The sequence below is a fragment of the Bos mutus genome, chromosome 10 (genome assembly GCF_027580195.1).
Source record: "Bos mutus isolate GX-2022 chromosome 10, NWIPB_WYAK_1.1, whole genome shotgun sequence".
Lineage (NCBI taxonomy): Eukaryota > Metazoa > Chordata > Mammalia > Artiodactyla > Bovidae > Bos > Bos mutus.
The window spans coordinates 51006559-51019328 of NC_091626.1; the positions used below are offsets into that span (position 1 = coordinate 51006559).

The window sequence follows — 12770 nt, forward strand, 5'->3', positions numbered from 1 at the left end:
AATTGATCCCAAGTCACAGAGCCTGTAAACGAGAGAACAGGCCCCAAATCTACACTCTAAATCCTAAGTCTTTATCCTACTTGTACTCATAAATCTGAAGTTATCCAATCAATTTAATTTCTCTCTCTTTCAAAGAAATAGCAACAGGAACAAATTCAGTATGGTGGTTAGAGAGCGGAGAGCTACCAACAAATGCTTCTGTGTGGATTATTTGTTAAGTAAATGTATATACATATATACATTTATATAAACTTAGAACTACCTATACCAAACAGCTTTTGCCTACACCTTAGTTATTTTACAGAATTTTATTTCAACTTAGTGAGATTTAATCAATTTTAAAATATCATCTTCTTTTAAGTTATTTGCAAATATATTTTAAATCTATTTTTTAAAATTAGGTATAATGTTGTGATAATAGCCTGTCAATAATGCAAGAAAATCCCTAAAATGAGAGAATTTCAGTTGGTGTCAGTAAAACAATCAATGATTTCTAGTCATCTGCTTCTACTCCTATTTGCTTCACAAATATTGAGATAAACTAGTGATTCATTTTTTTTAAGCACCTCCTACACACCCACCATGTATAAGTCCATCAGCTAGGTGATGGAAATCCAGTTGTGAACAAGAGACAAGGTTCCTGTCCTCATGGAACTTAAAATCTAGTCGTGGAGACAGACAATAAACAAAGAAAAAAAATCACATAATATGGTAAATGCTACGAAAGAGACTGTGGAGATACAGAACAAGGACCCTAATTTAATAAATAATAATAGCTGCTAACTTTAATTGAGCACTTTAGATAGTGTAGTCAGAGAATATCTCTCTGAAAAATGATATTTAAACCAAGATCAAAAGAATGACAAGGAGCTCCCCACGTGATGACTGGGGAGGTTTTTCAGGCAGAAGAAATAATGGACACAAGGCTGTGAATGGTCACTGAAAACCTAAAAGGTGGCCAGTGGGACTGGGCAAGTTGAACAAACATAAGACATTCAAAAAGCCTTATTATAATTTTACTGAATGAGTTTCTTTTATATGAAAAGGAATATATGTGAAATCTCAATTCAGGTTATTGCTGGGTCTGTTTTTGGCATTACACATGGATTAATGGCTAATATTTTGAGTAGCTACTGGCATTTTTAGCCAGTTGATTCTGTTTCGATTTAATAAGGAAGTCTAACATAATCAATGTCAGATTTTTTCAACCATTTGAGGAAAGACAGAATTAACTACTGACAAATTGACTTTGGTTTACCTACTGAGAAAGAAATACTGTTTCCTGGTACTGCGATTCTGCTTTCTCATTTAAAAAAAAGTCAGTATTCAGTTGGAATTTCTAAGTTAAACATTCCCTCCATTTTTAAAACCCTCAGCCTTAATTGAGTGGAAAATACTACTGTAATTAGATGCAAAGTTGAGAAGGACAAAAGAATAAATGAATGTAAGTATTCCTTATTTAACAACTAATTTTTTTCCTATACTTGTTCACAGTGCAGAAAGTTCAGGCCCCACAGGTTTCTTCACTTTTTGAAAAGGAAATCAGCTTTTGAGTTACTCTCCCTGTGTACACATTAGCTTCTCAATTCTGCTTCCAATTATCTTTTCTTCTCATCCTTCAAAGAAATGACAGTGTTCTATCCACTGAATCATATCTTTCTTACAGGATGACAGGCAAAAACATAAGGAACCTCTATGTTAATCCCTTTAGAATTGAGTCTCAGAAGTTGTATCAATCCAGCACTTATCTGACAGATACTGATGTGTCAAGACCCATCAGTGGATGAAAGGCCAACAGTAGTCATTTTCGGACTTGAGATCACAGTGAGTATATAAAACACATACAGCTGAATTAGCCCCTTTCTTTTGTCCTCCCCAGCCTTCCCTAAATAACTGACTTAATTAGAATATGTCCAATTATAGGAAAAGCTGTTCACACATGAATATTTACTATGTCCCAGCCATAGTTCTAAGCACATTATATACACTAACTTATTTACTCAAATAACTCTAAAGGCAAGGTACTATTACTTCCTCCATTGCAAAGATGAAAAAGGTAAGGCACAAATAAGATATATAGTTTTCTAAGATCATAATAATTAGCAAATCTGTTTTTTATTTCCCTTGGGCCTGTTTTTAAACAAATTTGGCCCCAATATCTTATAACATTTTAATACAACATATTCCTACCAGAGGGTTTACAGCATGTACCCAAGCCTGCCTTTTCATATTGTTCATGGGGTTCTTAAGGCAAGAATGCTGAAGTGGTTTGCCATTTCCTTCTCCAGTGGACCATGTTTTGTCAATACCAATAACCTCAGATAGGCAGATGACAGTACTCTAATGGCAGAAACCAAAGAGGAACTAAAGAGCCTCTTGATGAAGGTGAAAGAGGAGAGTGAAAAAGCTGGTTTAAAACTCAACATTCAAAAAATGAAGATCATGGCATCTGTTCTCATCACTTCATGGCAAATAGATGGGGAAGAAGATGGAAACAGAGACAGACTTTATTTTCTTGGGCTCCAAAATCACTGGAGACAGTGACTGCAGCCATGAAATTAAAAGATGCTTGCTCCTTGGAAGAAAAGTTATGACCAATCTAGACAGCATATTAAAAAGCAGAGACATTACTTTGCCAACAAAGGTCCATCTAGTCAAAGCTATGGTTTTCCTGGTAGTCATGTATAGATGTGAGAGTTGGACCATAAAGGAGGCTGAGTGCTGAAGAATTGATGGTTTCGACTGTGGTGCTTGGAGAAGACTCTTGAGAGTCCCCTGGACTGCAAGGAGATCAAACCAATCAATCCTAAAGGAAATCAACCCTGAATATTCATTGTAAGGACTGATGCTGAAGCTGAAGCTCCAATACTTTGGCGACTTGATGCGAAGAGCTGACTCATTTGAAAAGACCCTGATGCTTGAAAAGATTGAAGGCAGGAAAAGAGGATGACAGAGGATAAGATGTTGGATGGTATCACAGATTCCATGGACCTGAGTTTGAGCAAACTCAGGGATATAGTGAAGGACAGGGAAGCCTGGCATGCTGCTGTTTATGGGGTCGAAGAGTCGGACACAACTGAATGACTGAACAACAACCCAAGCTTACTTTGAATCTGGGCTAGTTCTCTTCTTAGCTGTGTAACCTTGGATAAGTTACTGTGACTATTTCATTTATGAAATGAAGATGAACAACAGCACCTAGTTTCTTGAACAACTGTGATGTTTAAATGAGTTATATAAACTACTTGGATCAGTGCCTGGCACACAGTATGTAGAAGAGTTAGCTGTTACTAGTAATAGTACCACCACTACCTCCACTGAGGGAATTTAGCAAAAGGCTGTTCTATTTAATCTAGTCAACACTTCTTGTCCTCTGTCATTTCTGTTGCTTGATTTACATTGGCTAACAATGAACTATTAGCAAGTTAGAAACTCATCTACCTCCCATGCTATTTTTTTCTAGTCCTTACCATTTCTTTCCCCATTTCAGTTGCCCAGGAAGAAATGTTTGAGATTAAAATGATTTGCATATACTCTAGGTAAGTTCATAAGCCACTGCAATACTAACGCTAAACCCTAAATTTGTAATATAATCAAAAAGGGGGTGTCTCAGTCCATTTAGTCTGCAATAACAAAATACCATAACTAGGTAACTTATAAACAGCAGAAATTTATTTCTCACAGTTATGGAGGCTGGAACATCCAAGATCAAGGCACTAGCAGATATGGGTACCTGGTGAGGATCAGCTTTCTCACTAGGTATTTGTCTTTTCATTATAACCTAAAATGGTGGAAGTGGTGAGGGTACTTTCCTGGGTCTCTTTTATGAGGGCACTAACACCATTCAATACGTCTTCACCCTCATGACCTAATCATCTACCAAAGGCCCCTACCTCTTAGTACCATCATCCTGGAGCTAAGGATTTCAATCTGTGGATTTTATGGGCACACAAATATTCAATCTACAGCAGAGGGGGGAAAAAATTAAGCTTTCCTCTCAGTTTAAACCTCAAAAAAAAAAAAATCAATTGCTTGGTATTTTATTTGTGCAACAGGTTTTGCATTAATAGTTTTCACTTAATACTCATAAATGAATGACTCATGAATTGAAACACAGTATGTTTAAATTATTAAAGTTTTAATGATTTCCTAGATATTATAGGCCTTAACCTTTCATAACAGTTGATAAGTTCAGACAACTTTCTTGGAAATATCTGATGAAGAAACTCTAACCAAAGCAAGTGTGCATGCATACTAAGTCGCTTCAGTCATGTCCAACTCTTTGTGACCCTATGGACTGTAGCCTGCCAGGCTCCCCCTGTCCAGGGGGATTCTCCAGGCAAGAATACTGGAGTGGGTTGCCATTCCCTCCTCCAGGGGATCTTCCCCACCCAGGGATCAAACCCGCATCTCTGGTAGCTCCTGCCTTGCAAATGGATTGTTTATCACTGAGCCACCAGAAAAGACCAACAAAGCATAAAGCACAGCAAAATTGACATTTATCTTTTAAATTAAAAAGATTTTGATTCTACTTAAACTGTTATACAATACCATGAATTTAGGAATTCTGAAACCTTTGGGGCTTTGAAATCAAAACATAAGCTTATATTATTTTGAAATACATTTTTATAGAAAAAAACATACCATGCATTCAAAATATACAAAATTATAAATACCACATATTTATAACATAAATATTAAATGTTAAAAATGTAAAGTGCTTTAATTACATCTGTGCAAAAACCATACTTTAGACATCTCTTGAAACACTGAACATTCAATATCTAACTAGGATCAGATCCAAACTTAACATCCTTGAGTACAAGGTGAAATAACATCATTTAACCTCTCCAACTGCCCAGTTCTAGTCAGAATTTAACACCATTTAAACAGGTATTCCTAGGAAGCTTGGTCCGCCCATGCCACCCTCTACACATAGAAATTAACATATTTATACTTGTAGTAACAAAAGACAGAGAAATAAATTCCACATATATCAAGCATTCTTTTGTAGCTTTTATATATTCTCAGATACCTATACATTAAAAGCCTATTAAATCTGCTAGAGCCTTAGCAGGTTTCAGGCTATGAATGTGAAACAAAACAAGGTACTACTAGGCTATTGCACATTTGACTAGTTCTTTACCTTTTCTGAACATATTTTATAACTGAACATATAAGCATCTGTAATATCTTAACATAATTATCATGTATTTAAAAGCTACTATGTGCCAACCAGTGTCATATTTCTTTCTAGCAACTATGAGAAGTTGGAATTATCTCTGTTTTACAGAGAAGGAACCTGAAACTCTCAGAAATTAAGTAATTAAATGAAGATTACAGACCTAGGAAGTAATGGAACAAGGATACAAATAGAAAAAGTCTGATTCCAAAACCTGTGCCAATGATAACATCAAAGACTCATCTCTGGCAGCATTGTGCAAGTAATGTTATATAACTGCTTAAAAATCTTAAAAAAAGAAAAAAGAGAAAAAAAGATTTACCTCAGACTGTAATAAAATTCTATTGACTACTGTAAAACATTGCCATTGTACAGTAACATCTTAGTTATCTGAAAGTACAGTAGAAATTCTCTTATTTTCACTTAATCAACTAGCCATATTGTCCAGTGCTTTCCATTTCCTCCATAAAGTAAACTGACAGATACTAGCAGCTAGTAAAGTACTTCCAGTTTCCTGTGCACTTCTACTCCTGCTAGTTGAGTTGTGTGCTTAACTAATGGCTAATATTTGGAGTTTAGTCCCAAACTTGCTTATGCCACTCAATAGTAATGAACTTATTTGAGTGCAAACAAAAGGTTATTTCTGTGAAAACCATGTTGACTGCTTTGGAAATAGAATATTTTGATGAACATAATTTTGATGAATATATATTCCTTCTTCCCCCAAGGCACACTCCTGTTGACTACACAAATATCTTTATAATTCTTGGTATACATAGATATCTATAAAATTGTACTAAACATTAAAAAAGAATTTTACATTTTTTAAATGTAAAATATTCCACCCTTTGATTTGTTTACAAAGTCTTATTCCACTTTAAAGAAATCAAAAGTAGAAATCTTTAGGTTTACATTTTTGGTGTGGTTTACATAAGAAAGATCACATCTAACTGATTAAACAGGCTCCATTCTCTGCCACTCCCATTTCTAAAGAAGGGCCTTCTAGCCTACATCAAAAGACAGGCAAAATAATTAAGGCATTATTTTTTTCTGATTCCTCACTTTAACTTTTTAGATTATCCAACCGACTACCACATGCAACTGTGTAGGATAAGAGACTCTTTTTGTACTTATTTAGAAACTGACGCACATTTGTATCCCACTCAGCAAATATCTCAGACTTTCGACATTAGAATTCATATACATTCTCAGTTTCTGAATGAATATCTGAAGATTCCCCTATTTACTCTCATTTTTTACAGAACTCAGTGCTAAGTATGGTTATCTAGTTTTTTAACCACAGATATTAAATGCAAGAATAAGCATATTGACAACAAAGACAATTGACAGCATGGGAATTCAAAAATCAGATATTAAAGTAAACAGGCTGAAGGGGTTTAAATTAGAGGCAAAAAAAAAAAAATCTTTGTCCACATATTATGAGTACAACAGAAAATATTTTGGCATTTAAAGAGTGAAGTTTCAGTCATCCAGAAAACAAACTCATACAGACTAGTTTCTTAGACACCAATGTAGAAAAAGTGAAGTATTACTGTTGTCTAGCTCTCCCATAACTGTCCCTTGCCAACTACAGATCAAGAAATCAATTCAATGGGTTATGCAAGCAATTTTTAAAAACTGAAATAGAAGAGAAAAATACAAGACCACAATGCACGTAGTAAGTATGTTTTCTGAAAAGTTTATTTCAGTATTTCTGTACTATTTGCAAAGTCAAAGATATTACTTACTCTAGATCATGGTCAAAAGAAAGCCATGGGCCTAAAGACTCATAAAATATAGTCTCAGTACCAAACTTTCGATTCCCTCATTTTTACATCATAATGCTAAAGAAAGACACAATTTTAATGAGAAAAAAAGTCACTTCTTTAGGAATCTTGATGCATAAATGTATTTACTTTTTCTAGTAATCTACATTAATAGATAACATTTTATCATGCTTAGTACTAGTTTTGGCTAAAATAGAGATTTTGTGTAAGTATTTAAAGTAACTTTGAAACAATGACTTTGATTTTATTTGTTTATTCTGAGATGCAATTACTGACCTTGGTGCCAGCTTTCCAAAGTCACTAATGTAATCTCAAAGTCTAAACTTGGCAATCTACATAAGCAACCTGATTAGTAGCAATATAGTTGCTAATACTTAAAACATACAAAGCTGATTTTAAGAATCAACCAAACACTGAAACACTTAAAAACTAATTTAAACCTCTAAATTAAGTATGGCTTTCTCCACTTCTTTCTAGTGCATTTTAAGAAAATATCACCAAAGACATATTTGCGTAGAAAAGAGAATTTGACTTTCTAATCCACTTTGAAAATAATATGTGGAAAAAATAACCAGTTTAACACATATCTTTTCAAATTATTTTATTTTTAAAAATTATTATGTGTTTTTTTTTTTTTCCTGTCTTATTTATTTACTTATTTACTGCCACACTGTGCTGCCTGTGGGATCTTAGTTCCCTATCAAGGATCAAACCTGTGCCTCCTACAGTGCAAGCACATAATCCGACCCACTGGATCACCAGGGAATTTCCTATATCTTTTTTTTTAAATGAGCATCTAATTCATAAGGATAAATTAACATTTCCAATCCAAAAGTCTCACATTTGGAAGGGACTCTGTCATCTAGTCCAACTCCTTACCAATTACATTAATCCTCTTCTTATAATATTCCTTAGAACCAAATTCCCATATTACTGAAACTCCTAACTACCACTGTATTAAAGTCTTCTAAAGTTGGTCCTTGCTATGAATCTAAAGCAGACTGATAAATGGGTTTTTCAATTCCTTTGAAGTGCTTGAAAAACACAGTGTATACATTATTCTCAGAAGTCCTGAAAATACAGGTTTAGAAAGAAAATGGCACATTTACAGTACTTATTATAGGGATTTCAGTAGCCCTGTCCATATACTGATATACTGCAAAGTACTCCAGGGATTTGTTCAAACTTTGAGAGTTTGCTTAAAGCATAAAAATCAGCAATGACAAATAATATCTGTTAACTCAAACAATCTTAAATTTTCTGTTTATCAAGTTCAAATTCTCAAACTGAGGAAACTTGTAAACTTTTTTAAAACTGAAGTTAGACTGACTTTACCTAAAAATGTGTAACTCTCAAATGGTATCAAATTTTGTGACTCCAGATAAAAATGCTATTATTGAAAATTTCACTTTTAGTATCTCTTGAAACTAACATTCTGAAGACACTTTTGAAGAATGTCTTCTCCCATCTAGTTCCGAACTCTTCCCCGTGCCCTTCTCTACCTTACCAGCTGGAAATCTGTAACAGAAATAATCATATGTAATTCAGTTGATCCTGCCGCAGAATTAGGTTAACCTTTCTAAAATGGGGCACAAGAAAAAAGAAATCCTACTTAAATTATGTACCTCGGTCTGGCTTCATTTTCACGTCGATATCCACCCAAGGTGCTGTGAAATACACGTGTGGGTTCTCTTCAACAGGCTCGCCGCTGATTTTGCAGCTACTGTTTCGTTTTCAAAAGGCTAAAAGAGGTCAAAATAAAATTAATCTGGTCCTGCCCTAACACTCGATCTTGCAAGAAAACTACTGCTAACAGGCCTCTTCTGGCACTAAGAGCGGTGACAGCACCATCCGCAGGTCTGAAAAAAGCAAAACTCTACACCGCCTCCCCCATCGACTCCGGACCAAGCACCCTTCTTCCCCGCCCCTGTGCTCTCCAGGCCAAAGTGTCCTTCTTTGACACGTCTCCAAACCAAAAGGAAGATCTATTTATAACTTGAATGTACAGGCGGGGGGGGGGGGAAATCAAGCAACTCAAGCTAACTAACCCCTTTGTAAAAAACGCCTCTGGGAACAGTGGCACCTCCGCAGTGACTGGTATAGATATGCTCGGACCTGATGACTTGGGCGCAGGAAACTCTTCAAGACCCCAAACGCCTCGCCGACGCTCTGCCCGCCCCGCAAGGCCTCACCTGTGTAATTACCCTCTGGCTAGTCTTCCTGCCTCAACCGCGGCCAAGTTTACACAATGAGAGGGTCAGAAAGAAACGCGAGACATCTCCTCGCGCCCAGCCCCCAGTCCCAAAAGAACTGTACTGTGCTGCCCCGGGTGGCCCCTGCAACACCCCTGGCCCTGAGAGGCCGGGCCTGAGGGTCGTCCCGGGAAGGTGTTTACAGCCGGGCGATCGCCCCTGCTCGGTGCAGCCTGCCGGTGAGGGCCCCTTCCGTCCCGCCGCGGCCCCGGATTTCCTTCAGTCCCGCCGTCCGCAGCGCCGCGCCGGCCCCTCTCTCAGCCGGAGAGTTGTTTTCATGGCTCCCTCGGCCGACCTCTGCTGACTAACTCTCTCTCTCGCCTCCCGTCCCAATACCTCCTCCTCCTGGCACTTCTCTCTCCGCCGTTCGCCCAGCGGCTCACATCACACTCCCACCTCAGACGTGAGGCTCCGAGAGGCGCAGGGCCGGCAAAAGCGGAGTGTGGCGCGCAGCGGCCCCCAAGGCTGCGCTAGAGGACCATGGGGGCCCGAGACGACAAGCCCGACGCGGCTCCCCGGCGCCCCTGTGGCCATCCACCCCCGCCTTGGCCGCCGCCTCGCTCCGCTCCCGACGCTCAGCCCCTGGTTCTGCCTGACTCGCACCAGAGCCCCGCGGCCCTCGGGCTTTGGCCGCCTGTCGACCTGGCCAGCCCGCTCGCCCCGCGCCTCTGCCAGCTCCTCGCCCGCCCGCTGTCTCTAGCTCTGGCGCCCCAGCTCCCCGGCCCCCTCGCTCGCCCAGTTCTTTCTCTGCTGTTTGCCCTGTCAAAACACTGCCCGGGTCACGTGTCCCAACAACAGCCAACCCACCGCTCGTCACTTCCTCCCCGGCGGCCTCAGCAGCTGGCTCCCGGTTGTTATGACAACGCCCGGCGCGCCCAGGGGCGCTAGCCTGGGGGCCTGGGTTTCCTTGCAGGTGCGGCGGGTTGCGAGGGGCTGGCGGAGCCCCGAAGGCCCGCGAGGCGCCAGGCGCATCGGCTGCGCTCGCCTCCTGTCTGCCCCTCGAGCTGGCTGAAGCGCGTCTGGGACCAGGAACCAGAGCTGCGCTATTAGAGCACAGAGTAACCGAGGAGATGTCATCCGAGGGCCTGCCCGAGACGTGGAGGATAATTATAGTCTCCTCCTCCACCTCCTCCACACGGGATACTGGCGTAGAGTTGTGACCCATCCCCGAGTGGCTTGCAGTGCACAGTGGAAGCTGGATCTAATTGTGGCCGGGACAAGAGCGTGGGCCTCCATACGCTTCAGGGACTGGGGAGTTTAAGAACAGCCCTCCTCACCCTAAATTTTTTTTTTTTTCACATCACTAGGGATTTTAGTAGGATTCAGAACCCAAGCTCCCGAGGCACTTGCTGTGCTAAAAATAATTTTTATAATCTCTGAAACACTGACTCATGGCAAGAGGACACTTTTGACACCGTGTTATTGTTGGGGAGCTGTAATTTTGTTGTTGTGCTATAACAATGTGACATGATGACATTTCATGTTGCGATGTTGTGTCATCATTTCAACACAAACAGATGACAAGGATCTGCTGTAATTAAAAAAAGCAACCCTAGCAAGGACTGAAGCTATTAGTTACTCAGTTTATAGACAAAGTACATATGGGGTTGTGAGCTTAAAATAGAGACAAAGTACAAAATTTACAGTCCTCTTGGTTTCAGTATAAAAACTCTTTTTAAAAAAAGAAACAATTTTGCATACAAGAATCACAACGGGATGAGAAGGAAATAGCAATCCACTCCAGTATTCTTGCCTGGGAAATCCCATGAACAGAGGAGCCTGGCGGGCTACAGTCCATGGGGTAGCAAAAGAGCCGGACATGACTTAGCAACTACACCACCACCACCATCATGTATTTTGGGGGTAAGTGTCTAGCGCCACAGTTCCATCTGATGTGGTTCCCACTTTGAAGATGTTTCCAACAGCTTTTTGTTTTGTGCACTTCTGTCCTCTAAAATTAAGTGGAATTAATATTGAAGGTGTAAACGTTGTAAGTATTCAATAAACCACTGTGTGTGTGTTTTTTTTTACAAACCCCTATCTTTTAATAGTTGATAACTCAAGAGAGTTTTGAAAACGAAACTGTTGTATTTGTTTTCATTATATTTAAAATATTCAGAAGTAAACTAAATTATCATTAAAAAAAAAAGAATCACAACAAGAAAGTACTAGGATGGGTCTAAAGGTGATTTCCATTAGTCTTTGTATTCTTCTGAGGTTTCCGAAATTTTACAGTGAGGATTGTTTACTTCTACCTCAGAAGTTTTTGTAAATTACAATTGGGATTACATTTTTTTTGCCTCAAATCAATCAAATGCATATATTTTTATTATGAAAAAATAATATTTTCTGGATGTTTTCATATGTACAGTAGAATTATGTATGCAACTGCATTTAAAAACCCTAACTCTAAGATTGTAACTAGTCAAAACCGGACAGAGCATTCAAGAGGGTAATATGCATGTTCTAGCATCTTGAAGATGAAACTTCTGACAAATGCCAACAGTTTGTTAATCAATGTAATAGCTACAAATGTTAACTCCCAGTGGATTTGACTTAGATATTATTGAATACCATATTATGTAGTTTCTTGTGTGAACTGAAGTTTTATTTGTTCTAACATCAATTCTCAGTTAACCTTGGTAATGGGAGACAGAAAGGACAGTTAAAGATAATCCAAAATCCTAAATTTAGCACAACAGCTGGGACTAGCTAATAGCTATTGTAAAGGCTTACTGGGTGAACAGGCAGCAAGATCTGTGATTCAGCTCCTCTTCCTCTGCCAAATTTGCAAGAGGTATAAAGGCTAGGAAAAAAAGGAGTGGAGGCTGAGAGTATTGGATAATCTGGAAAACAAAATAATTATCTTTTAAACGATTAAGTTTTACAGCACATGGATAAATGATAATGTCTGAGCATTTGTTAGACTTGAATCTTTTTACCTTGAAACTTTTGATTGAGAATCTTAAATTTGTTGAAAATTTGGAATTAATTATGGCACTGGAAAAAGTATTTTTAAAGAAATATATTTTTGACTCATTAATTTATTTTTCAAATTATTTTTTCATTCATTCAACTCTCCTTTATAGAACACTCACTATCTGCTAGGCATACGCTAGTCTCTGAGAACACTAAAGTCACCAAAAACAGGGTCATTACTCTCATGGAGCTTAACAGTATTGACTACTGCAGTTGCATGGTCTAGGTCAGGTCACATTCTACAGCCTCCCTTAACCTATAAAAGTGAGGTATTTGGACTCAGGCAGTAAATAATCTCTTTATAATTCCAAAATAATTCTATAATTGTTTAAAACATTTGCAGAATGGTTGGAAATAATGACCTACCTACCATGGCAACTCTTAAGTGTTGGTGATAAAGTGTGTTTGCACCTTGGAGCACCCAAGCAAAACAAACATCTCTGTTTCCTGCTTGGTGAGGGGTGAAGGTGGGTGAAGCAAGTCAAAACAGCTGGCAGGAACCTTCCCCCTTTTCTATCTGATTTACTCTCCATTTTTTCCCCCTTAGTGTTGAAAAAAAAAAAAAAAAAA

General features: G+C 38.6%; 1 protein-coding gene across 14 annotated transcripts in view; it reads right to left on the bottom strand.

The window, feature by feature from the left end:
* Positions 1–10225, bottom strand: part of ATOSA (atos homolog A) — an 85232-nt gene extending 75007 nt beyond the window's left edge. For 2 of the 14 annotated variants that reach the window (XM_070377925.1, XM_070377917.1), the window contains exons 1-2: positions 10029–10225; positions 8595–8711 (exon numbers count right to left, since the gene is read on the bottom strand). In XM_070377925.1, the coding sequence (XP_070234026.1) occupies positions 8595–8610 (16 nt within the window). In that variant the 5' untranslated portion in view covers positions 8611–8711; positions 10029–10225. Of the gene's footprint in view, positions 1–8594; positions 8996–9017; positions 9963–10028 lie in introns of those variants that run through there. The other 12 variants (XM_070377923.1, XM_070377915.1, XM_070377922.1 and 9 more) reach the window with 8 other exon arrangements.
* Between the last annotated feature and the right edge of the window lie 2545 nt (positions 10226–12770).